Source organism: Clupea harengus, chromosome 6 (assembly GCF_900700415.2).
Source record: "Clupea harengus chromosome 6, Ch_v2.0.2, whole genome shotgun sequence".
Taxonomy (NCBI): domain Eukaryota; kingdom Metazoa; phylum Chordata; class Actinopteri; order Clupeiformes; family Clupeidae; genus Clupea; species Clupea harengus.
The window spans coordinates 20,283,710-20,310,484 of NC_045157.1; the positions used below are offsets into that span (position 1 = coordinate 20,283,710).

Here is a 26,775-nt window from a genome sequence, read left to right on the forward strand (position 1 = left end):
AGAGAGAGAGAGGGAGGAATCACAAAGAGACATCCTTCCTGGAAACTCCACACCTCTCAGTGGCTCTACACGGGCTGGTGGGGACTTCACAGTGTGCTCAAGACTGTCTTCACTGGTGTGAACTTTTTGTTACCAGTCCTTCTCCTCACAGCTGAGTAGCCGGCAGACAGAACCAAGCCATGTCCACCTCAATCCTGAGAAGAAACTCCAGCAAACAAGGACTACAGAATCTCCAGAGGTCAGTGAAAAAAATTATAATACAATAATTTCACCTCTTTAATTTGGGGTTTTAACGTAGGCATAATAAATGCTTACGTCTCAGGTGTGTGTGTGTGTATATTCAACTGAGTGTAGTTCTGATGTCATGACTGCAGCATGAACAACCAGATGCTGTCCTTTGTTCAGAATGTCGGCAACATGAGACCACAGGTAACCTCCCTAGTGGGAGGCATGTTTGGCATTCGAGACAAACGACCACATGCGTTATGACAAAAAAGATAAGCATTTCCTTCAACACTCAGTCACCACACTAGCCAAAACGGCCAACCATTCTGATGTCAATTGTTGTGCATTGTTCTACTGTGTCTCCCCTTTAAAGCATTATGTTGTTATTGGATGGAGACTCAGGGAGTGTCTCAGAGACCGCTGAGGCTATGGAGTTATGTGGGTCAGGGGGGTAGCCCCCTTGTGTCGGCCCCATTGTTCTAGAACTAATCTGTAGGTGTTTGATTTAGATCTGGGGAGATTACTCTTATTTTTCTGAGGCAGATTATAACAGGCTTTCATAATATCAGACAGTTGCTATTGGTCCATTTTCTGTCATGATTGCCAGGACAGGAGAGACCTTTATTCGGCAGACGATCTATCTTGCCATTCACCCCTTCTTCTATCAGCGCCACAGTTTTTTTTTAGTGTTATTGTGTGAGTTTAGATGAGGTCTCCTATGAGTGTGAGAGAGAATGTGTGTCTTTGTGTAGGCTTTGTATCCCTACCCCCCTGATTGAGAGCCTTAAGATTACTCTCAGTGTGTTGGGGTTGACTCAGTCAGCCCCAGTCAGTAGGGTGGGGTGATCAGTCTGCATTGCCCTCTGAGCTGTCTCCATCCTGCGGTAGGCCTGGGTCAAAGGTCACTGAGGCGCAATGTAAACCAAGAGCTTTGAAGTATCTAGGGTTCAATGGACCATCGCAGAGTTTCTGTCTTTAAAATAACAATTTGAACAGAGTAGAACTCACCATTTATCTTTGTTGCAGTTTGGGTAGAACAATTTATATTATAAACAATTCACAAAATGTCAGGAAAGACTGTAAAAAACAAATAGTTTAACAAGACAATAGTTCTGAAACTGAGCCAGCACCTCTTAAATCTAATAGTCTTATTAATTAAACCTCAATATAATTATAAGCCACTCTGGGAGGAGATTATTTTGTGAATAAACATTTTTAAATGTCAGACCTCAAAAAACTCTCTTGTTGGCATTGCTCTGCTTCAGTTGTTAGGGAAACATGAATGACATCATTCATAAACACCTCCCTCCGAAACCAGCTTTCTCAGCATGTGATCCTGTTGATGTTCCCATTCGAGTGTGTGTGTGTGTGTGTATGTCTTTGCGTGTCTGTGTGGTCTTCTTCATGCTGTCTGCCCCATTTATTTCTGTAGAGACAAGGCCTTGCTGAAAGGCTTCATCTCCTCGCTCTCCTCCATGGTGCCTCTGTGCTTCAGCCCTCAGCAGAGGCCAGTGCTGACAGTCACCCACGGCTCTGCTGCCGGCAAAACCATATGATGCACAGCTAACCAGTGCCACCGAGCAGCTTAGTCGTTTATTTCGGAAAATATGTTCTAATCCATCCCCAAGCCCTCCGCTGATAGAAACAGCGTGCAGCGCCAGGCTTTCTCAGTCTCATCTCATTCCATGTCGTTCTGTCTCTCCTGCTTGCCAGAGGTGCCAGTGCGAGGTGAGAGGCTTTGCGCTTTATGATCTATTAGTCCCTTCGTGTGCTAATCATTACAAGAAGGCCCTGGTTCAAATCAACACTTCGTAAAGGCTGCCCCGTACGCTCTCCCGTCGAGCTCTAAAAATGAAATTGCGGGGTGATGTCAAATAAGAGGAATGCGAGTGTAGGGGTGCTTTTGGTTCACACAGAGTGTTCCATGTTAGCCTCTTCTGCCGCAGCATTCGCCCCGGTACGGCCAAGCACGCTGCCGCTCCAGGCTAAGCCACTTATCCGTGGATAGTCTTGTGCAGAAGCCCCATCTGAACTCCCATGTAGAGCAGCGTGATAAGATGAAGGGGGATGCTGTAAACCAGTACACTACGCTGATAAACCCAGAGAAGGGCTTTCATCTGTCCTCTATCTAGTCCATCAGGGCCTGGGGCAGGTCAAAGGGCAGAAGCTCAGGAAGCAAGGGCTGTTAGCACTCCTATGCGACGTGGCCCTAATGAGAAGCTAATGTGGTGAATTTCTCGCCGTTTACTGCTCTACTGGGTATGATTGCCAGCGTCTCACTGGCAAGCATGCTCATAAAAATCTCTCCGCTCAGCTCGTTCAGAGTTATTACGGAGGTCACTGAGGACTCTTGTGTAAACGTGTCGAGGAGAATCAGCCCCATTATTCCTGGGAGTCGAGCGTTTTGCCCCACAGACTCCGGCCACATGAACTGTGGCTCCTTTGCAAGCCTGTTGGTGTGTCGCTTTATGACATCATGAAAATGATATTTAGTGCGTTTTAATGGTTTCCTTTATTGCTGAAACCTCCCTAATGGCAATGACCTCATCTGGTCGAGTCCCCCTTCTCCTCCTCCTCCTCCTCCTCCTCCTCCTCCTCCACCTCTTCCTTTCTCCCCCTCCCCATCACCCCTCGCCCCACACCCCACCCCTCTGTATCTGTGTCACAGACTTCAGCTGCCTCCTTGTAGGAGTGGAAAATATGAGGGCGATCAGATCAAGCCAAGCCGTCACCACAGAGAGACATTCTGCACATTTGTAACATCAGCCCAGTCAGGGCTATGTGGAAAGGGGAGGGGTGGGGGTGCTGGTGGATGTCATCATTGCCGTGCAAAGCCAGCATCTGAGAAAATAAGAGGCTTTGTTATTTCCTCTTGAGGACAACCACTGACAGCCTTTGTCAGTGATATGAAAAGCACTGTGAATGCGCAGGGGCACTCTCTCAAAACACATCTTCACAACAGCACATCACAGAGATGTTTAATGTTGTTTTGACCTAAATGCTCAACTGTTAGGGGAACTAATTCTGGCTAATTGGAAAAGAGAAGCACAGATGGGTTCAATTTCCTCCCCTTAATGTCTAAATTTGATTCACTCTGTTGAAGTACTTCTGATCACTGGTGGTTATGAGAAAAACGATAGCTGAAGCGAACACACATAGATTTCATCTGAGCTTACGGAGGACATTGTGTCTGTTGATTTGGTTTAATGAGGACAATTACAGGCCTGGTTGTTTTTGCTCTAAGCCCCTGGCTCTGTTCTCAGAACAAAACTCTGAGGAAACAGAAAAACGGTATCCAGTCCAGTCATTAGCTATTGTAGTCTGTCAGCATTGTGGGGTGAGAGATTATGGGCTCATATTTAACCCCAGGTTTGGTGACATGCTGATTAGTTCACACACAACCCTGAAATGAATGTGAGTCACAGATGAATGCATAAAGAGATTAAAGGTTTTTAATAAGCACCTGTTATTTTGGTCAGAGGCCGTGGTGGCCCCTGATGGCTGCCATTGTGCTCCTGCTGAACCAGAGGTTCAGAGATGTGACCTATTTTCCTGTCCAGCAGTTCCTGGACATCAGTCAGCCTCCAAATCACGCCAGATTTTCCAGTCGAATCTCTAGCAATTAAACGCCCCACCTAAGCTGCAGTTCTGTGATAGCATAGTAGTTGTATTTTCTTCCATTTTAACTGAGAGACTGACTGTCCTCAGATCAAAACAGTGAGGTTAATATTCACCTATAAGATCTATAAGACCTCTAAGAACAGCAAACACATGTGACCTATTGTACAGATTGAAATAGCACACAAAAGATGTAGAGTTGCTGGAGTTGTTGTTTCAACAAGTTGAACTCCAACAGCTCCCAAGCAAACGTTTTGGACAATTGCTTTGACTTTCATGGGGCTTTAGAGGAAAGTTCCCTGCGCTCTGCCAAACAATTACATGGGAAGAGAGGGTGTTTGCCTGGGATTTACTCTCATTTACACAGATGTTTAAACAGAAACCAGAGTGTTTATCGTTATAGTACATTTAAGTCAATGAAATGTACATCCACTGCCATCTTGCAGTCTTGTTATGCGTACCTTAAGTAGGCATGTGGTGTCAGAGACTTAAGTGACTTTCAACTAAAATCATTTGACCAAAACAGCAGAATTAGGAGTACTTTCCATGACACGTAGGCCATCTCTGTTGCTTCGCAGGAAATCACAGGGAAGTTTCCTGTAAATGTGATATCTTTGTCACAGAGCATGGCAGGACACAGCTTCTTTCCTGTTCAAAGGGACCTCTCTTCCTCCCCTAAACCTGACCGCCTTCCCTCGGCCTAAACTGCAAACCACCGCCTCGCTTGCCTCTGTGACCGAATCCTCTTTCCTCATTTTTTACATGCACTGGTGGAGCCAAGGCAATGAGCTAATTCAGTGGCAAGAGCACAGGAAAAATAAATGAACAGTGAGCAGATTGTGAAGCGCTGGTGACTTAGACTTGGTTGAAGCGCACTGCACATAGGGCAAAACAACAAGACAGTGATTGGTATATTGTGAAGGGTGTTTATGGCCATCAGTGTCACCGCAATAAAACATGGCAAGAACACTGAAGCAAGCCTGGCAGCCCGGAGGAGAAACATGATCCACAAACACCACAAGCAGATGTCTGATAAATGGCAGCTGTAATATGACACTCTAACCCCGCTGAGGGCTTTCAGTCTTCAGACCGCTCATTCCATTCCCTGTTTCAGCTATTGAGCTGATTACTCCATTTCACCTGATCAGGGGTTTCCCTATCTCTAATGGTTACCCAAACATATGATTTCACTGAGTCCACTGGACTGACTCCCACTGGTTTATTTAAATGACTGCAGTAGTGCACTGGAACACTGGCCATGGAAACACAACAAATGCCCATGGAGGACAGTTTGGGTAAGATGAGGTGTCGTCTGTCACACTTCACCGAGCGTGACCTCAGTCCAATAAAACTTCACGTTCTGGCCCGTCTTCTGCTGCTGAAAGATAGATTGGTGATTTACAGCTCCCGTGTCAGCAGAACATTAAGTTGTTGGACTCCTGTAGCCCTAAACACATAAATGATACTTCAGCATGCATGCCCCAGACGCAAGTATGCTCACTAGCGCCTAAATATAGAGCTTCTTGAATGTTACCGGAGTGTCTTGATGTCCAGGTCTTAAGACAGCCATGTAGATGCACTTTGGCATCACTCATATTTCTTGTCTCACCACTTGCATAACTGCTTGACACATTGCGTTCTTCTCACATGCACTAACACTGCAGAGGCCACTCCACTGTGGTTTACTTATCCAGTATAACCGTTATCTTACTGTAAAGTACTGTAAAGTTTGTACTGGATATGCACATGGTTGCATATGGTACACGGTTAGACATCTCACTATGTTTGCATTTGTGCCACTACATACTATGTTAGATAACCTAAAGCTTTTATAAAACAAGTGCAGACAGAATTTGTGATCTGTGTTCGTTCTTCTTCTCTGGCAGGATGACAGCTCAGAGGAGTGTTGAGGACGCAGAGGAGATTGAGCGGGAGCGGAGGCGAAGGGAGAGGCAGAGGCACTGGAGCCAGAACAGCTCTACAGGGTCTGGGGAGGCCCAGTACAGCAGTGGATATACGCTGGAAGACAACATGTAAGTGTCAAGTGTTGTACTGGAGCAAAGCTTGTATACTTCACTGGCCTTCTTGCTAAGGTTTTTTTTAAGTTTGTGTTGTACTGCACAGCCTTTTGACCCTTTGTCCCACATGCCACGTATTGAGATAATATCCCACATTTTCATTGGTCATTTGTTTTTTAGTTGTCAGAAATAAGAACAGATGGATTTGTTCTATTACCGGCCTAGCACATGAGCTGCTTATGACGTTCTGGCATGGTTTTTAGTCTGTTTAATAGTGCTACGTCAAAAGCAGCAACCTGGCTCATACCACTGCAACATAGCCAAGCTTTCCTGAAATCCAGTGGCTGAGAAGAGAGCAGTGAAAGCGGTCATTAAGAGGCTGTAACGACCATCAACTAAACGGTGCAGACGTGAACACCTCTGCCACGTCACAAAAATCTAACCTCCAGAAACTTTGCAGTTAGATAAAAACTACCAGGGGTCATCATGGCCAGTAAGAACACTAAATGTTCTTTTAGTGAAGAATGAGCCGTGACATATTACTGGGTGAGGCTGGTGGACGGGGATTCCCAAAGAGTGTTAGTGTGCCTTTGGAATGACAAACAGCACTGTGCTCATCATATCTTTCATAAAGCTGTAGCTTTTATTGTGGGCTGTGGAATCGACTAGAGGATAAAGTATAGGTGTTTACAAGGGGAAAGGCAGCATACAAATGTTTCCTATTCAGTTAGATAAACCATATGTCAAAGTTTTAGGTTACCTCTCATCGTTGGTAACACGCCCCACATCGTCCCGCACAAACGTACTCGTCCCTCAATTTGGTCTGTCTGCATCTGATCACCATTACTTACCTCTGACTGCTCTATACTTTGCCCTGATGGGTGATCTCACATGAATGGAGGAGCCTGTGAGAGATCTAACTGGCTGCCCTCTGATCATGTCAGTGTTGCTAAAGTGAATGTGAATGTGAAAATGAATGTGATGTTTTAGATGACGACCCCAAACTAGATACGATTATTTGGTGGGTGAGCTGATAAGGGAAAGAAGGGAAGCATTGTGCTGCCTCTGTTCCTTAATAGAAAAGCAAACACTCCAGGTCTCTCTTTAGCTCTCACTGGCACAGCCGAGCCAGGTGGAGGCATAAACATCAACTCTGTAATTATTTACTCTGCTTAATTTTGTCAGGCTCTGTGTGCCTTCGTTAATCTCCCTTTTTATCGGCAAATGATGAGTGTCAGTCTTCACCTGGATTTTCTCTATGCAGACACTGAGGAAAATACAGCCACGTGATATGAACACCGCAGGGTTCAGTCAGCCAGTGGGAGAGGTGCTGACTACATCTACCAACGGGAAAGAGAGAGTACAGGATCCCAATGCTGCATAGATAGCTTCTCCAGTGGAATATTCTTAATGAAGCATGCACTGTGTTTTCACCAGCTCTCCTACAGCAATATATGCTCAGAGCTCCGGGGATGTGTGGAGCTGGAAGCACTCCGTTGCATCTGTAATGTAATGACCGTATAATGATTTAATTTACATTTTGTTTTGTTGAGGCGTCGCACGTGACTCTGAGAAGAAGAAACATTAGTTGACAGATTTTCCCCAAATGACTCATTGCTGTTGTGTTTGTTCTGAGCTCAAAATAAAACATTCTGTTGTTGAGGTAATAACCGACTAATGATCCACTGGCGGCCCGGAAAGCAAGATGTTTGGCCTCAATCTGTGGCTCCACTACAGCTGCAAATCGCTCTTTCTTTGTTTCACTTCCAAAAGTATTTGGAGTTTTATGTGGAGGAGGGGTGGGTGGGGGGGGGTCCATTTTATGTGGGAGGAAAGATACAGTTGACAATGAAGAGCACAAAGGCTTTCAGTTTGGGTCTCTAGGGACAGCGGACAGCAAACTGCTGGGTGAACAGCAGCCCTTTCGGATAAAACGGGCATCAAACAGGAAACACATTTTCCCTCTCAGTGTGTATTTCCATGTTCACCCAGCTTGTTTCCATGGCACCCCAGCCCCGTTGGGTCTGGCGCACACCTGTTGTTGGCCTCGGCCTGTGACTGTGTGGCACAGTCCTCCAGTTAAATAAACAGTGCCCCAGCGGTGTTCCACACTGGCTGGCACAGGTGTCGCTTTGTTGGGCACAGCGGGATGGACGTCTGATCACAGTATGGCTGCTGGCTGACCTTTACCCTCTCAGGGCTTTGTCATTGGTCCTCTGTTTAAGCACCATGTTGTCTGCAGCTCACAAATCAGCGTTTTGTGTCTGCTTGAGGTTGCTGCTTTTTGTGCCATTTTCAACAAAGCATGTGGTTTGCGATGGACAAATAAGAGCTAAGTATGGTGTTGTCTGATACGCTTTCGTATATTAGATGAAATGTAGGGCATATTTGCACATATGTGAACAGGGTTCAGCATTATCGGGTTATGCAATCCTGAAACATAGAGGTGGAATGTTGCCGTTTCTGCTATAATTTCTCCAAGGTAATGGGAAAATACTTTGTCCTTAAAATCAGTCTATCAGGCTCGCGGACTAATGATGAGTTTAATTCCAACCCTCTTGTCTGATTTTTCCTCCATAGTACTGAGAGTGATTTTAAGCCAGCGTATCAGTCAGCGATGGAGGAGGATGAGGGCTTCAGCGACTGGACCCAGAGGCTGGAGAAACGCCGGCAGAGACGCATGGAGGAGCAGGCCTCAGCGGAGGAAGACAGCCCGGGACAGAATGGCATGGCCAAACACACCACTACAAGCGTATCCATTCTGAAGTCCACGCACAGACCACTGCAGAACCGAGCAGGAGATGGGCTACAGGAGGATGAGGGCCGGAGAAAACAGAAGGAACAAGAGGAAGCCAAAGAAAGAGAGCCGTGTCACAGAGACTGGGAGGGAGAGAATCGGGGGAGAGCGGGAGAGGAGAAAACACAGGCACATCAGGAGGACATCAGGAAAATAGGAGCAGAGGGCAAGGTACAGGACAATGTTTGAAACTCATCAGATAAGACATGCAGAATCAGAATCAGAATCAAAATCAGAATTGAGGTTACTCTGTTTCTCTGATCCGCACAAATTTCTTCTTGCAGGGAGAAGAAAGAAAAAAGCAGCTGAGAATTTCCTACACGTCCAAGCTGGTCCTGCAGCAAGAAGTGATTCACATTAATGGCAACGGAGTGACAGATGTGACCATATCCAAGATTACACCAAAGTAAGAGTCTGTTGGATGCTGAAATAGGCTTATTTTACTGCCATTTCAGCCATTAATAATGCATCAACATCTGCTGTCAAGTCATTTCCACTGGCCCCAGCCTTTTTGCTCAGTCATGGTGGCTTACATTACTGTTGAACAGTGTTTGAAAGCGTCAGACTGTGCTCGTAGTTTCTTTTAAAACTAGAAGCATAAAGAGATATTAGTAAACATAGGTGTCACACATAGGCCTACATCTGTTACCAACACAATTCTCAGGGAAGGTGCTGAAGAAAACAAATGCAAAGATATGAACAGAACATTCCACTCAAAATTGCACTCCGCCTTGTACTCGGATTGAGAAATAACAAAGATCAAATAGATGTAAACGTCTTAACTTCCCTAAATTTCACATCCTTCCTGAGTTCAGATCAGTTTTAACTGAACAGGAACACATAATTACACAGTCAGTCATGGGGGACAGAAGACGATCGTCCTCATCTAGCTACCACAGAGTCAGGTAAACCAAAGCTACTTTGCCACAGCTCATTCAGATTCAGACTGTATACCTTTAAAAGCACTGAAGTTAATAATCTACCCAAAAAGCAAAAAGGTGTAATGGACAGATGAGCGTGAAGTTAGGCTACTTCAGTCTGATTGAAATCTATAGGTTGCCTATGTGGTCGCTTCCTGATTTATGATTTTGTGACTTATAAACAAGAGACGTGACCGTGTATTGTGGTGTGCAATTTATAGAACAACACTAGGTGATTCAAATCATTGTTATATAGTTATAGTACAGTGATTGCTAATTATATTTGGTGTTTATACATCCTGTATTTCTCTCTCTCTCTCTCTCTATTCATCTGCTGGCACCACAGGGCTGAGAGCCTTGCGGAGGAGGGTGAGGTGTTCGAGGCTACCCTGGAGCGCGAGACCAAGCTGCAGAGCATCCGCTTGAGCCACGAGCAGAAGGAGCAGCAGGAGATTGAGGAGCTGAGGCAGAAGGGCATTGAGGCCCAGGAGGAGCTCGAGGAGCTCAATGTGAGGCGAGAGGAGCGCCGACGTGCCCGTGAGGACGAGGACAGGAGGCGGGGAGAAGAAGGGCAGCTACGCCAAGCCAGGGAGGAGGTAAAGTTAACACCACCGGCACTCACGCAAAATACAGATATATGAAGTTCACAGTTGAAGTTACTTCATGCAGGTTTTTTAATGTTTGATGTATGTTTTTGAAGGTAACTAGTTTGTATAACATCCACAAATTCTAATGTATTCGTAGAGACAGAAAAATACATTTACATTCGGGCCTTAACACTAGCCACCCGGGCTACTCACTATGTAGTTTTGCTATCCACTATGAAAATACCGATTACCAAATTACAACAGTTAGCATGCTAGCAAGCGTTTATCAGTGTCGCTACACGATGGTAGTCCTTTGGGGGATCGTAGTCCCTCACATTGCGCATGCTCAGACACAAACGGTTTACGGCATAAGGCTCAACATCAACATCAACATATCTGGCTTGTCTTAACGCATAATGTAGGTTTATTTAACGTAATATTTAATAATGTTGTAAACGGTTTAAACGTCAACATATGGGGCTTGTCTTAACGCATAATGTGGGTATATTTAATGTTATATTTAATTATGTTGTAAACGGCTAACAGCATAAGGCTCTACGTCAACATATGAAACGAAACTGGGGAGAGACTTTTTGATCCTCCACCTCATCTGTTTTGTCCACTGTGACATCTTCTTTGTTTTTAAATAAATGGTCATGTTTTCAAAAAACTGGCTTTCGTCGTTTTTCTCCATGATTGAAAACGGATCTGTCGTTGTGACACATGCGCGCGGCTTCGCTGTCGACAGTGTCGCAAAATGACGCATGCGCAATGTGAGGGACTACGATCCCCCAAAGGACTACCATCGTGTAGCGACAATCAGTGCCAACTGTGCTGTTGTTGGCTTGTAACTAGTTAGCTTGCCAATTGGTTACTGACTTTACCATCTTATATAGTGAAATACAAACTAATGAGTTTTGGAGGGTTTCCTTGTTTTGCTCCTCCAGGAGGAGATGCAGAGAATGAGGGAGGAGATCGAGAGGAGGAGAATGGAGGCCACAGAGAGGAGGATGAAGCGTCTTAGCACCTCCAGTGTTGAGGAGGAACCCTTCAGCCCGATGAGCCCCTCCTTTAAGGTACAGTCCTGAATATCTCTGCCAGTCCTCACGTATTTTTTAGCCTAATATGTCTGTTCGTACAGTAGCCTTATGTCTGTTCAAACACTAGTCTTATGTCCGTCATACACTAGCCTATGTGCTGAATGCTAATATGCCACTTAAAGATTCCCATGTCTTAACACCACTGGTGACATTTATGTTCTGTTTCCCGTGCATCACATTCAGAAGCTTCTCATTCAGTTCTATCCAGTAAGTTGGATATAATGATATCACTGTGGTGTTGTGGTGGTTAGATGTTTGATCTTTGAAATGCTGTGTAATCACAATAATTGATCGGGTTCAGATATGGAGATTTCGTATGAAAAATTGTGTTGTATTGCATGCTCCTGTGTGATGTATCTACGGTTTGTGACAACTACGTTTTCTGTTTTGTCCTTCTGACTTACTGCTGCTTCCCCTTTTCATTGCATGTTGACATTTCCACTGTTTCCTTCTCAACAGTAGGACATAACAGATTGTATCAACTGTCCACTGAATGTGGTTTCTGTGCTCTTGCATATAGATGCACATACTACACTTTCACGCCCCGGACATACTATGTGTATATAACACTGCATGTGTGCAACCTCTCAGAGACTTTACTTTACCAGTCTGACAAAAGCCATCAGCCTGCCAGAAAGAGATGCTATTCATCGCCAGTACTCCATGACTAATCATGACTGGCTCACATTTTTCTGTGATGTGGGTTCAGTGTTCTCCACTGCATATGCATAATTAAAAAAAATATTTTTTATTTAATTTAGCAATTTGTTGTCTGTGCATATGATGCGTGTCTGCAGCAAGTGTTGCTTCTGCCTTTTTGTGCTTTAATTGTTCCCGCTGCCATTGGGCTTCTGCCTGTGTGATTTCAGAATGAGACTGAAGAGAGAGTGACCGCAGAAAGTACATGTTCGGTGAGTTGGTCACTAATCGGTGTCTTCAGGTCTCTTGGTCACATGGTTGCAGTGGGAAAGAACCAAAAGTGTGTGTGACGGGTTCCTGCCAGCTCTTTCTGCACTGCTTTGAATGCATTGTGCTTTTGTGTCCTTTCAGTCTCTGCATTAACGGTTTAGAATAGAAAATTGTTTTTCAAAATCATATGGTCAAAGAAATTGTTAAGCACTTGAAATCTTTCAATCTCAGAACAGCTATATGACTGGGATAAAAACTTGTGTATATGTTCGACAGCTGATGACAGCTAACTACACAGAGCTGTGTGATCAGCTGTAAAGTATGCTGCTTGTTTCCCTCAGGTACAGTACACACGCCAAGTGGTGGTCTGACATTAATCTAATCTGTTTTTCTCTCCCTCAGATTACAGAGAGAACAGAGTCTTTGAATCGCTCACTTCAGAAAAGGTGAGTTCACTTGCATGACCCAATTGTCCTTTTGAACAGGAAGCACACCTAGACCACAGGGACTTTCATTGGTGCAGAAACTGGGGAAGTGATCATAAACAGTTCTTTTCTCCTGCTGATAAAAGCACTTGTGTGTCTTTGACTGTACCCACATTTGGCTAAATGGATGGTGTGAGACAGTTAACTTGACAATTGGGTGCAACTTTCCTTTTATTGCATCGCTTTTGTTCACCATGATTTATGGCACAGCTAATCCCATCCAGATGTTGCCCTGGTGTTTTCACTCGGTGGCTGGTGAGATATGCACTCGCAACCGTCGTTAGGCTCCGCGCTGTCTGAGTCTGTTTGCTATCAGTGCTAAACAGCTTGCTGCCAAGCTGAGATATGCATGGAGAGGGATGCAGGGAGATGACTCGAAAAGAGATTCAGTCACAGAGTTAAGATCTGTCCGTCAGGGTTCGGTGAAGGAAATGAGGATCCTTGTCTACGTGTCACACGTCTGACATCCAGTTGGGATGACACGGCTGAGGAGTGATCCAGTGTGTGGGGCGCATCCTTTCATTGTTTGGCCGATGCCCGCGGCGATGGGTGAGAGGAAGCGCCTCATGCGGAGACTCCACTTCGCTGATGTAAACATGACGGAACACATCCTGCCCCCGGCCCTGCCGCTACTTCACACAGCCTCTCCAGTGAAAAGAGCATGACATCATCGGTCTTAACCAAACACCTTCCCTCACCGTGCATTTATCTGTCTCTCCCGAGGACAGGCTCAGTTAAAATTCCCAAATCTTTTTTGAATCACCGCAGCATGATCTCATCCAAAAGACTGGAGAAGATTCAAAGAGCACATAAAATGAACACAGGAAAAGAAAAGACATTCAAACCCATCATTTCACTTCTTTTCTTGCACTGTAATTACAGTACACTGTGCATGTTTTGTCTGGCATTGATATCAGCTATATAATATGTTTGTACTTCTCTGTCTTCAAACATGATACATATTCTTAATTAGTTAAAAGGCAGACTTGTTAGAGTTTGTATGATTGCTTCAAGTTTTCAAGAGTCTTTCATGTAGAACAAAGCACCATTGTGAAACAGATATTAAAACCAGTCCTTGGACATTAGTATAGCAAACAGCATAGTTTTGCTGAGTACAGTTATCATTTGCAAATCATGAATGGATGACATCTAATATACTTTAGCATTTTTAGGTAATAAATAACTTTTTTCTCTCAAAAACAGTAACAGCCTAAAGAAAGCTCATCCCCCAGTGCCAATCTCCAAGATTGACAACAAACTTGAACAATATAATCAGGCCATTGAGGTAAGCTATTCACCATTTGCTAAGGGTGGTTCATGAGCTTCAGACACAGAGCATCAACATGAGTCAACCTTCCAACCAAAACGCACATTTCTCAACACTAGTTTTCACCTGGCACAGAACCTATTTCCCAGACACTGAGGTAAGGTGTTCATGCTCTGACACGTTCTGCTCATTGCCTCTCAGCCATGCTCTCAGACACGGACTGACGTAGTCTCTTTGTCAATACAATAAATCATCATACGTCTCCCCTTGTCAGTGAAAATTATCTCAGAGGCCCTCTTAGCCTTTGGGGTGCCGTGGCATTCTCAGACTGAGAACACGTCATACCTGGGCTGGCAGGTATAACTGCGGGGTAGAGGTGGTATGCACACCCACTGCCGTCCATTAAGTTATGGGAAAGCAGATGTGCTGGGCCGATTGAGTCACCAGCCTCTGCAGCGCTGTGCAGTGAAGAATGTCACCGCTGACTCAGAACCAGTCCCCACTTGCTCCTCACCGTGTCGCAACACCTTTATCTGGAGCAAAACCAGGACCTCCACACCTAACACGGTCCAGTGTTGCGCACCTACTCATGGTTTTTCACCATGTGCTAATGTCGTCATCTGGTGTAAAGCCAGATACACCTGCAAGAATGACAAACAGATACACATACCTCCAGGCAAAAGTAATATTGTTAGTCATATGAATTTATTTAACTAATGTCTAGCCATAGAGCTCTTGGTATCTAAATCCTGATGTCTCCGGCTGAACACGTTCCAGTACCAGTCGTGAAAAACTGTAAAAGAAATCACTTAGACAAGTCTGTGTAGCACATGGCACTAAACAAGTAATTCTATCTCCACTGCCCTCAGCAGCCTTTGGCAAACGCAAAGAAATGTCTGTCCTGTTTCAAACAACCACAAGAGTCAGCAAAAGGCCTGAATACAAAACACGTTTCCTCTCACACAAAGCCTGTCAAGCCCCGGAATTTACAACACCCTCTCCTCGTTCTTACAGATTTCCTCAAAGGAAGCCAAAGCAGCCAAGCAAGCTCTGATGGAGATCCCCAGTTCCCCTGAGCCTGTGGCCTCAAAGAAGAGCCTGTTTGAGGCCGGAGATGCCTGGAACCAGAGTGCCACAAAGACGACTCCATCCAAGGTACAGTAGTTCACGAATCCACAAAGTTATATAAGATGTCTATTTTGACCCTCTGGTATCTGTCCTGCAGATTTAGTTGAGAGGAGAGTCATTGAATAGTACATTAGCGAAACGCTTGTTGAATGCATGGAAGTGTTCACAGCACATTCAAATATATCAAATATACCAATGTAATAAATACATAGTAAGTCAGGTCATGTGGATTTCAATGTCTCCCAGGATGCAGAGGACTTGAAGGTGGCCGTGTCTGACCTTATAACTAAATGGGGAAAGGGCAACGGTGATGGGAGTGTGAAGTCCTCGTCCTCTAAGCCAGCGGTGAGTTGATCTGCAAGAGTGAACTTACCGTAAAAGAAGTGGAATATCAGTGACTGAGATCTGTCACAGTTTATTCATGTCAGATGAAATAATAGATAAACACTCAATTTAAAATAGCTATAAATCTGGCTAGCAGTTTATTTCTATCTTGGCGTGCGTACTAAACCCTTGATCTTGAAACGTTGCCCTTAACAGCAATATATACAGACGTGGACAAAATTGTTGGTACCCTTCCGTTAAATGAAGAAAAAGCCACAATGGTCACTGAAATAACTTGAAACTGACAAAAGTAATAATAAATAAAAAAACACTGAAAATGAACTAATGAAAATCAGACATTGCTTTTGAATTGTGGTTCAACCAAAAAAACGAATTAAACTGGCCTGGACAAAAACGATAGACCATAGAGACATGTTAAACTAAGGTGTGTCCTCTAATTAGCATTACAGGCTTCTTCAAACTTGTAATCAGTCAGTCTGCCTATTTAAAGGGTGAAAAGTAGTCACTGTGGTGTTTGGTATCATGGTGTGTACCACACTGAACATGGACCACAGAAAGATAAGGACAGAGTTGTCTCAGGAGATTAAAAAGAAAATTATAGACAAGCATGTTAAAGATAAAGGCTATAAGACCATCTCCAAGCAGCTTGATATTCCTGTGACAACATTTGCACATATTATTCATTAAGTTTAAGGTCCAGGGGACTGTAGCCAACCTCCCTGGACGTGGCTTTAAGAGGAAAATTGATGACAAATTGAAGAGACGGATAATACAAATGGTAACCAAAGTGCCCAGAACAACTTCCAAAGAGATTAGAGGTGAACTCCAAGGTCAAGGTACATCAGTGCCAGATCGCACCATCAGTCGCTGTTTGAGCCAAAGTCGACCGAGGAGGACACCACTGTTGAAAGCAAATCATATAAAAGCGAAACTGGAATTTGCCAAAATGCATATTGACAAGCCACAGGGCTTCTTGTCAGTTTCAAGTTATTTCAGTGACAATTGTGGGTTTTTCCTTCTTTAAATGAAGGGTACCAACAATTTTGTCCACGTCTGTAGCAGCCTAAGATTTTCAAAACTAGTTACTACTAATTATAAATACTACGACTAGGTAACTATAAAATAACTTAATTTGTCCTTAGCAAGACACTTTTTCATGCTATCTGACATTAATGACCCCCCCATAACACGTAAATGAAATTTGTGTCTTCAACAACCATAGAAAGCTCATATATGTATGTATAGGACATGTTGTATAAACATGGGCTATTTCTGGGCCACTTCTGAATTGTTCAGACTTGGTATCCCTCCTGCATCTGTCTTTCTATCTCCTTTTCTCTTCTTCTACTCCCTCAGTCTTCTTATTTCAACTCCCATGTCTGGTGTTCTACTTACCCTTTCCTTCTCCAAGGTAACTGAAACAGTCTTTTTCCACTACATTCATTTCTCCATCTTAAATGGAAACTCTCTCCATCTGCCTCTCTTTTGCTTCAGCTTTTTATTCATCTGAACAAGCCTGAACACAGAGTCCAAGTCAGACAATGCTATTAAACGGAATGAGTGTTCCAGCTCCAGTTGAACACTCACAGCTGAGAGATCTTCTTAACAGATCATTTAGTTTACTCTGTAAACGTTATCTGGGAAATTCTGCCCCCCACTGGTCACATTTGTAATGAACATTATTTGAATGAGGCGATGTTGTCATGTCATTAATGAATCACTTATTTTCCTGCTGCATTCAAATGTCTTCGGAGGATGTGGTGTTCACATTTAGTGGTCAGGTTTTGGATTACTACATTCATGTTACTCCCTTTACAACAGGAAGTGAAGCCTGGTGATGTATTAAACAAGAAGAACCTATGGGAAAATCTGGGAGACTCACCTGGAAACGCAGGCCCAGGAGCAAAAGTATTGAATTCCTCTTTAAATCAGATTTGTATGTAAGGTTGTTGTCACTTGAAGTCTATTGTTAGACTTGATTTTACTCTTTTCAAAGAATAAGGCACAAATGCACGGTAATGCTTATTGTAAGAGTCCCTTAACTGATTAATTAACATGAAAAGTGGACTTCAGTAATAACACTTGAGACTGAATTCTGAAATTGATGGTTTATCTTAACTAGTTAATTCAGCAAAATGATTCAGCAAAATGCAGATATACAGCACTTCCAGCAAAAGCATAATGGTCTACTTATTTTCATTACAGGGCACTTGTGGAGCCAAATATAAATTTGTTAAGACCCGACATGGAAGATATGAGAAGATTGCAGTTGATGATGAATACACATTGGGAAAATCAGGTACATTCATCATGTGATGTTTATAGATTTCTTGATACATCTGCACATTAAATGCACTCATTACATACCTTCACACTACATAATGTGTTTTTCAAACAAATGTTATATTAATATCAATTACATTTAATGTAATGTTTTGTAACACTTCCCATTTTAGTTGTAAACAAAAGCATCTTCTGCTTCATGAAAAACATAATATCTCTAATGTCATTTGACTAGCCAATTTCAACTAATTCAAACTAATGTGAATAAATCAGACAGTTGTCGTGCCATGCTGACTTTGACCTTCACACCACAGACTATTTATCATTACATTAAACAGGAGAGATCTGTCACAGCCTCACGTACTTCTCTCACATGGAAAAGGCATGCCAAGGTCTTGTCTGGGTTGGGCATCGGAGGGAATCTCTAATCCCCTGGGGCTTTGTGAGGAGAGGGCAGTCAGATGTAGGGAGCACATTGGATAAGACCTCTTTACTGTCAGGATACAGGAACTAGAATTATACATGCCTGTCGTGGGGTTGTGGTTCTCCATTAATACCCTTAGCAGTATTGTACCTAGTGCAGGTCATGCCTGTCTGTCAAAGCCCCTGTTACGTAAATTAGGGGTAACTTACTACATGTGTGGTGATAAATTCTGAGCAAATGTTTGTGGCTACAGGTCTGATCACTGTGGGACACACTACACTGAATACACTTACAAAGTACAAAATGTCTTTTATAAATATTTATGAACATTTCGAAATCTGAAATGAAATTATTTGGAATCAGTGCTCTAAAAATTCACTTGAACTACAAAACCATATATACATGTGATGCTATATACGTATAAGTAGGTACAATTGCTTTAATCAATCCATCAAAAAGCAAATACAATCCTTAAAATATTGAAATACAAAACTTTTGCACTTTATTTGACTATATATATTAAACATGCAGGTGAAAACAATCAAAAATCCAACTTTTAGATCATCCAAAATTACTGAAAAAAATACTGTATTGCTGTTATGGATATGGACAACATTGTAAGGCAGTGTCTTTAAAGCCATAGAAAAGGCTTTAAAGTTGAAGGCACCTGTGTTAAGGCACTCCACTAAATACATCTAAACCATTCTGTACCCTCAGAACATTCCAGGATTTCTATCCTCACCTAACAACAAAATGCCATCTATGTACGGGGGCCTCAATGGTCCCTGAACCACTTTACTTGCTCATGTCAAACTACATTGGCTGGTTATCCAATAAATCCTCTGTCACATTCTATGACCCCTCTCCATTCCAAATCTAAAACATCCCCACCAGATCCCTGGTCAAAACATATTTACTTAGATGACGTCATTATCTAATGTTGTACAATTGCAACAGCCTTTATAATCAATGATTTTATTGTGTATCTCAGGAAACGTGAAAAACCAACAGGTTTTACTGTTATACTTAATATACATATCTTAAATATAGCCTTCCAGGCCTGGTCTCCACCCACCCCCTCCCACTGTGCCTATGAAGTCACTGCCTTACACAGCTGTACTTGTCCATCTCACGCTGTCCTTCTGCACTGTCAATCCAGGAATGTACAAGCTCTATTTTCACACAAAAACACCCGCAGCACTGGGCACAGTACGGTAGATACTCTGCCCTACTTATGCTCTGCTTAAAAGCAGTTTAAAAACATGTACCAAAAGCATTCTCAAACATGTACTAAAGTATATGCTAAATGCTATTATGTAATATTTGCAAATGCATTGCTAGCAAATCCTTTCTGAAATAATAGCTTGACTTTTTTGTCTTTTCAGTTAACTGATCAGAGTTGGATACATTTAGAAAGTGAAAAAAAATAAACATCTAAAAGCCCATTTTCATCATCAGACATCAGTTGTCTTTGACTTTGACGGACCAAATCCTCTGGCCGTTCTGTTAAAGTCCTTAGGCTCCTCCTCCTGAGTTTTACGCTGTAGTAGACCCCTCTCAAACATCGTAGCAATTTTGTTCAGTGGCTTTTCAGCAGCCTCCCTTAGTTTCCTAGCGTCAAAACGTGGACTATAAAGCAGAACAGGCAGATGGTACACAAAGGAAGGGATGTCAATCGAGTTTTCTTTTGACGTTGTTTTATCATCTGCCTCGCTTTTATCGACATTAATCTGCTTCAAAATGTTGTCTTTGGTGGAGAACATTTGAAAGAGAACTGCATCCCACATCTTAAGAGCCCTGGGGGCTTCCTTCTCACTAACTACCTCCTGTCCTGTGGGTATATCTTTGGCCCCGGCAGCTTTTCCATGTTTACCCTCACCCCCCTTCTTTTTGTCATCTTCAGCCGCCTTGGTCTCTGGTTCAGGAAACGTTGGTTCCTCAGGTTCAACGACCATGTGCTTCTTCAGTCTATTCCAGCCACTCAACTTGGCTTTTAATCCTTTTGGTTTCAAAGTTGCTTTGGCCTTAGTTTCAGCCTTTGGGGCAGCATTCTGTACCTCCTCCACCTTTTTGTCTGTAGCTGGAGGTGTAGTTGAGGAAGGAGACTCTTCATGGTTTGTAGTTGCAGTTGAGTTGGTGTCTAACATTCTGTCCTTATCCTTGATGGCAGCGCCACATTCATCTTGTGGCGCTGTTGTTGCTGCTTTCACTGAAGACTGTGTCTGAGTTGCTGTGGCTGGAGTTTGTGTTTTCTCTGTGGAGGAGGGTTGTGTTTGTGTTTTCTCTGTGAAGGAGTGTTGTGTTTGTGGTGCTGTGGATGGGGTTGCTGTGGCAGAAGCTTCAGACTGTGTTGTGGCTGGAGGTTGAGTATTTGTTGTGACTGTAGCTTGTATTTCTGCTGTTGAAGCTGAAGATTCTGTTCTGACTGTGGTTGGAACTTGTGGTTGTGTTGTCACTGGAGGTTGTGTTTGAGTTTTTGGGGGTGGCATTTGGGATTGGGCTGTTTTGACTGTTGGTGTTTGCATTGTTGTTGCTGGAAGATGTGTCCTCTTTGAATCTGGAGCCTGTGTTTGTATTGTTGTGATAGATAATTGTGCTTGTGCCGTGGTAGGAGTTTGTGCTGTTGAAGTTGGGTGTAAGTCAAAACTTACTTTAGTGGGTACTCTTGAGTCTGTAGTGGACTTTGAATCAGATGTAGCAACTGTTGAATTCTTTGTGTCATTTTTGATCTTGTGAGGTGGCATAAGGTTTGTACTTGTTTGTTTGAAAGGTTTGTTGTCTTTTGTAGGCCTCAAAGAAAACTTGGTTGATGGATTGAAGTTTTTTTCAAATATGTCTGTGACTGTAACATCAGACTTACTGGCAGTAGTAGGATTTCCATCTATAGTCTGATTTGGCAAAGGTTTATTCTCTAATGAAGAAATTAAGGATGCTGTGGGCTCCTTGGTGGAAAGGCGGGCATTACTATTTCCTGAAGAATTTGGGAAAGGACTAGTCACAAATATGGATTTGTTCTCTAATTTAGGTGCAAGATATGGTCTTGTGATCATCGTTTGTGTGTCAGCAGTCATCACAGAGGCTCTTATGTCCATGGTGGACTTGGCAGATAGTTTACTGTCTGCAGTAAACATGCCAGAGGATCTAACCTCAGAGGCAGATTTGAAGGACTGCCTGATATCCATGGTGGATTTTGTGTAAAGCTTATTTTCTGCAGATAGTGTTGTGTAAGATCTTCTGTCAATGGTTGGAGTTGTTGAAATTCTCTGTTCCATAGTTGTAGTTAAATTTCTTCTGTCCATGGTTGGAGTAGTTAAAGTTCTTCTGTCCATAGTTGGAGTAGTTAAAGTTCTTCTGTCCATGGTTGGAGTTGAGGAGGTTCTCCTGTCCACAATTGGAGTTGAGGATGTTCTCCTGTCCACGATTGGAGTTGAGGATGTTCTCCTGTCCATGATTGGAGTTGAGGATGTTCTCCTGTCCATGGTTGGAGTTGAGGATGTTCTTCTATCCATGATTGGAGTTGAGGATGTTCTCCAGTCCATGATTGGAGTTGAGGATGTTCTCCTGTCCATGATTGGAGTTGAGGGGGTTCTTCTGTCCATGATTGGAGTTGATATGGTTCTCTTGTCTATGATTGGAGTTGAAGAGGTTCTCCTATCCATGATTGGAGTTGAAGAGGTTCTCCTGTCCACGATTGGTGTTGAAGTAGTTTTCCTATCGATGGTTGGAGTTGATGAGGTTCTCCTGTCCATGGTTGGGGTTGAACCTGTGGTTGTTGTGGAGTTAGCTGATTGTTTAACAGCTGTTGTGAGATCACTAAAAGTATTTGTTAGTGCTCTGGAATAAGTCGATTTTGTTAAAGTGTCAGTTTTAGTGACTGAAGCTGTTAGCATTTCAGTTCCTGTTTTGACCATGCCGGGAAGTCCACTCCCTTTATTATCTAGTTTTAAAGCTGGCTGTAAGGGTGATGCACTGGGATTACTGGAGGGGTTGACATCTTTTGACAAATTTGAGGAATTATTGCTGGCAGTCAGCTGTTTTGATGGCTGACTATCACTATTGGGGATAATTGAAGAATTAAAATCTGTTGCCAATTTGACAGATGGTATGACCCCAGGGAGTGTTTTGGGTGGTTCTGAATTCATAGATTTTAAATTGGTTGTAGTTTTTGTTTCTACTGTAGATAACTTAATGTCTGTAATAGACTTAGAGACTGAGGTCTCAACACTTGACTTACAGATTGATGTTTTTGTAATAGGTGCATTTGAGGTAGCAAGCATGCTAAGAGAATTTGTATCAATGGCGTTTTCCAACTTCTTGGATATATCTGACTGGACATTTGGAAAAGTACTATTGTTTGGGTGAGGATGTAAATTTGAACTTAATGAGGGTTTGCTGACCATAACTGGCTGTGTAGAGGTGGATGTTTTTGCTTGAACGTGCAAAGCTGATTGAGACATGTATTGAGCCATTTGTTTTGTTGCCATTTCTGCAGCATTTGAACTTTCAGTGTTAATGTGTGTTTTGGGCAAAGGGTAAATAGGCATACTTTGTCCATGGGTTAGGACTGAGGTCGTAAGTGTTCTTGAGTCTTTCACTGAAGATGGCTTCAGATCCTCTCTCACAGTGGGTATATACCCATCTGCTATTACTGTTTCAGTTGTTTGCTCAGCAGGATCCTTTGAGCTAGCCAGTACTGCCTCTCTGCTTGGACTTTGGGTCATGTCATTTTGTTGGGAAAATACTGCTGCATTTGGTTTTGATACATCCACTGTTGGAGCCTTAGTGTTATCTAATACAGATGCCTCAGGATTTTTCTCCTCAGATACTGGTGATTTTGACTGATTCTGTGTGTTATCAGATGATGTGGTCACTGCTGAAGAGTTCTGAGACATGGACAGATGGATCATGGAGGTGCTCAGTTTAGTTTCACTTTGCAGTTGTTTAGCTCCTTCAGGTTGTTGTGATATTTCCTCAGGTTTATCCATAGCACTTGAGGAATTAGTATCCTGTGATGATGTGTTGACTGTTTTTGAAAATGACAAATCATCTGGACAGCTTTCGGCTGCATCACCTGACTGTGTCTTATTCCCAGGAGGACCATAATACGTTTTGATTCCCCCGTAAGCAGCATACTCAACAGGAGTCAGTCCATAATATGTTGATTTCACTCTAGGTTTGTAAAGTTCACTTGTTGATGCATTCAGTCTTTTATTCCCAAGTAATCGTGAGGGAGGTCTTGGTGACCAGTGCACTGGTGTGATGGGGGTTTGATAGCTCTGAGGAGGAGGTGCAGGGACTGGAGAGCTGTGACTCACAGACCTTGGTATGCTAAATTCATTTGGGGGTGTTGCTGGTGTAACGGTCTCACATGTCTGAGCCTTGGGAATTTGATACTCCTGTGGGATGATGGCAGGGACAGCCTCCACACTTGCTTTAGCAGTTAGCTGTGAGGCCTCTGTAGGTTTTGTTCGCATTAAAGAAACGTCTGATGTTATTTTGGGCATTGACAGGGCCCCTGCGATAACTTTAGCTGCCTGAATCATTTCTTTGTGAGGTTCCTTCAAGTCAATCCCATTTTGAACTTGAGCTGTATTAATTTTCTCTGGTACAGAGGGTTTCAGAGTATTAGGGGGTATAGCAGATGCTTCGCTTCTGATGGCAATAGTTGATTTGGGTCCCTGAACCTCTTTTTTAACTGCATTGTGGACATCCCTTGAGGGTGTAGCAAAGAGCAGTGGATTTGCTTTTGATACTTCAAAAACAGGTGTTTTAGCCCTGGAGACCTGAAAAGCAGGTGTTTTTGGTCCACCTGATGGGTTTGTTCTTCCAGAAACATCATATGTAGGGGTTTTTTCCCTGTGTATGGTTGAAAGAGATGCTCCATTGTAGGATGTGTTAAATCCGGTTATGTCTTGAAGAGATGGAGGTTTGGATATCTCATAAAACGTAGCTTTAGACGTGTACACTTTCAAGGGATTTTGAATGTTAGATAACTCTGCAGAAGCAATTTGTGGGCTTCTTTCTTTAGGCCTTGTATCTGTTATGCTATTTCCATTTCTGCAAGTATTGGTAAGCAACCCTTTTGGGGCATTTGGTGCTACAAAAGTGGGAGGGAAAGCTACAGCACCCTGGGAGGACATCGCCGGGTGGTTTGTAGCTGATACTGATGCCAAGACTGGAACGTGAGGTTGACTTATGGTCTGGGCAAAGACAGGAGGCTGTGGTGGAGCAAGAGGGGCCACAGAGTTTTGGAGTGGAACAGGGGGCATTTGTTCTTGGGATAGTCTTGGTGGAAGCACAGTCATAGTGGGCCCATATGATCCTGGTATGGGTGCCTGATTTAAAGTACTAGGTGGCACTTGGTGTGGGGTAGGTCCAAGTGCCAGAGTTGAAGTTGACAAATGGTGTTGTAGAAAACCAGAACTTTGTTGTCCGGGTGCTGCTTTGGGGAAAGGGACAGCCCCAGTAGGGCCGTATGGGCCTTGTACAAAGGCCTGGGGCACGGCATTCGGAACAGGATGTTGAGATTGAAATGGGGCTGTGTGTAACTGGGTTGGAACTGAGGCAGTCAAAGAGCTTGGGACAGGTGCTGGGATCTGCTGTTGTAAGGTTGGTGGTGCTGGACAGACACCAGACGGTCTCAGTCCATACGGGTCCGGTGTCATTGTTTGACCACTGGTTGGCTCAGGGGCTTTGGCTGCAGGCTCTGTGATTGACAGCTCAGTGATGGGGGTGGCATCATCAAACAGAAATGAGGAGCAGGCATACAGAGGTGCGATGTGATGCTCAGGAGATGCAGCCTCAGATGCAGTGAAGGGTGAGTGACGTTGGCATGAGTAGGGTATGGGTGACTGCTGGTAGAAGGGTCTGGCTGAGTAACAGTTCAGGTTGAGGGAACTGCCATAGAGCGGGACATCTGGTGTTCTTGGTGGCGTGGAGGTGTCACTGAATTCTATGTCACTGATCTCGTTAACTGGAGAGAGATTTGAGCGGAAAGGTATGGGTGTTTGGGAAGCGGAGGACTTCTTCTTCGTTGACTTTTTGATTAGCTTCTGCAGACGGGCGTTATCTTTTCCTGGCTTAGGCAGCAGCTGGGGAGGGTACTGTAAGGGCTGCAGGTCAGGATAAGGTCCATTGCTGAAACTGACCGCCATCACCATTTCAACGCCCTAGAAGATGAAAAAGAAAAACTCACATTATGGACAATTTCTAAAATTCTAAAACAGCCACTGTAAAAATACATTCAGTTCAGTTTTTGATGCAGCAATCTTTCTTAGTAAATTGTATTAATAAAATCTCCTCTCCTCCTTTCAGATGAGGACTTATGAGGGACCAGTTGAAGAAGCAGTACAGCAGATCCAGTGCACTCATAGACATTGGGACAATTCTCATTCACATTCACTCAATTAGGATATTAGACATTCCTTTTTTTCAGCATTTAATATTTGCCATTCTTTATCATTTCAGTATTTCCTATGTACCCTATGATAATGCCAATCTATTTTATCCTTTAAATATTGTTAGCTTTGTTGTCAATAGATTTGCCTTGTATTTATGATTACAGTGTTATCATTTTATATGTTATTGACCCAGATCCAATTTGAGTTAATCCATACTAAAACATTGAAGAGAATTTTCAAGGTTTTAGGTGCCACAGCACCTTCCGAAATATATATAGAAACAGAATTGGGAACAATAAACTTGGAATAAGCATGGTTTGTTCTTCAGTATGTACTTGTCTGTCTGAATGCCTGCAATGTTTTGTTAATGTGAATCGACAGCTAGCTGCTGTTTTACATTAGTTTTGCCCTGCATGTGGCTTTCAGGAACATAGGCCAAGCAGTTCTGTCACAAAGATAAAGGCTTGCTTAGACTTCCTAAGCATTTTAATGTGCTCATATCCAATCAAACCACCATCAAGGTATACAATACATGGCAGTTAAGTGGTACAACATATCAGACCAGAGGAAGTATGCCGGAGCTAAGAAGAAGTCATCCTGAAAGCCAAGTCAAATTAACTTTGAGTATTTATAGAGGGGTTTTATTTTGGTAGTTATAAATATGCAGTCCTATTATTACAAAGTTTCCACAGGCTGGCATTGCTAAGCATAAGTGGTCTCAGACAATCATGTATTCGTTTACATCCTCTTCATATATAAAGGTAGCAGAGTGGACCTATTTGTCTTTTTTTCTTTTTTTTATGTCTAAAAAATTGGAAATAGTACATAAATGACTTTTAATACAATTTGTGCTCAGTGCTTATTCTATCAACGTTTCCAGTATGGATGACCAATTTCATATGAATGGTACATCCATTCAGTCAGCTTCCCTTCATCAGCAAAACATCATCACTACTCATGGAACATAAAACATGAGTAGGCAATGGGGACTCCTGCAAGGTATTTGACCTAATTTCAATTTGTTCCTTAGAGAGCAGCTCTCATACAGAAATAAGTCTCCCTCACCCAAACCACTTATAGTATTAAACAAAGCAGTGTACCCTTTAAGGTCCACTTAGACCCAGGACATGACTCAAAGAACTCAAATATACAAGTGTCGTATCAGTCTGTTGGCTTGATAAGTACTCATGCACCTCAAAGTTGAGGTACCCACATACAAAGACCAGGACAACTCAACTTTGTGAGCCACTAAGTATCATCAGCAAGTGC

The 26,775-nt window shown here is 43.1% G+C and overlaps 2 protein-coding genes across 3 annotated transcripts; one reads left to right on the forward strand and one right to left on the reverse strand.

The window, feature by feature from the left end:
• lsp1b (lymphocyte specific protein 1 b) lies at positions 1-26,351 on the forward strand. 2 transcript variants are annotated; one of them, XM_012834681.3, is made up of 14 exons: positions 1-238; positions 5,730-5,876; positions 8,442-8,829; positions 8,943-9,064; positions 9,925-10,174; positions 11,113-11,241; positions 12,135-12,176; positions 12,577-12,620; positions 13,863-13,944; positions 14,941-15,081; positions 15,301-15,399; positions 17,221-17,307; positions 17,605-17,698; positions 25,421-26,351. In XM_012834681.3, exons 1-14 carry the CDS (start codon positions 180-182, stop codon positions 25,432-25,434), a joined length of 1,698 nt encoding a protein of 565 aa, XP_012690135.1. In that variant the 5' UTR covers positions 1-179; the 3' UTR covers positions 25,435-26,351. The 2 variants fall into 2 exon arrangements, with proteins under 2 accessions (XP_012690135.1, XP_012690136.1); XM_012834682.3 differs by lacking the exon at positions 12,135-12,176 and having other exon boundaries at positions 2-238.
• Positions 17,730-24,002, reverse strand: LOC116220808 (mucin-17). Its single transcript, XM_031569305.2, has one exon. It carries the CDS (start codon positions 23,647-23,649, stop codon positions 19,561-19,563), a length of 4,089 nt encoding a protein of 1,362 aa, XP_031425165.1. The 5' UTR covers positions 23,650-24,002; the 3' UTR covers positions 17,730-19,560.
• Positions 26,352-26,775: the final 424 nt, after the last annotated feature.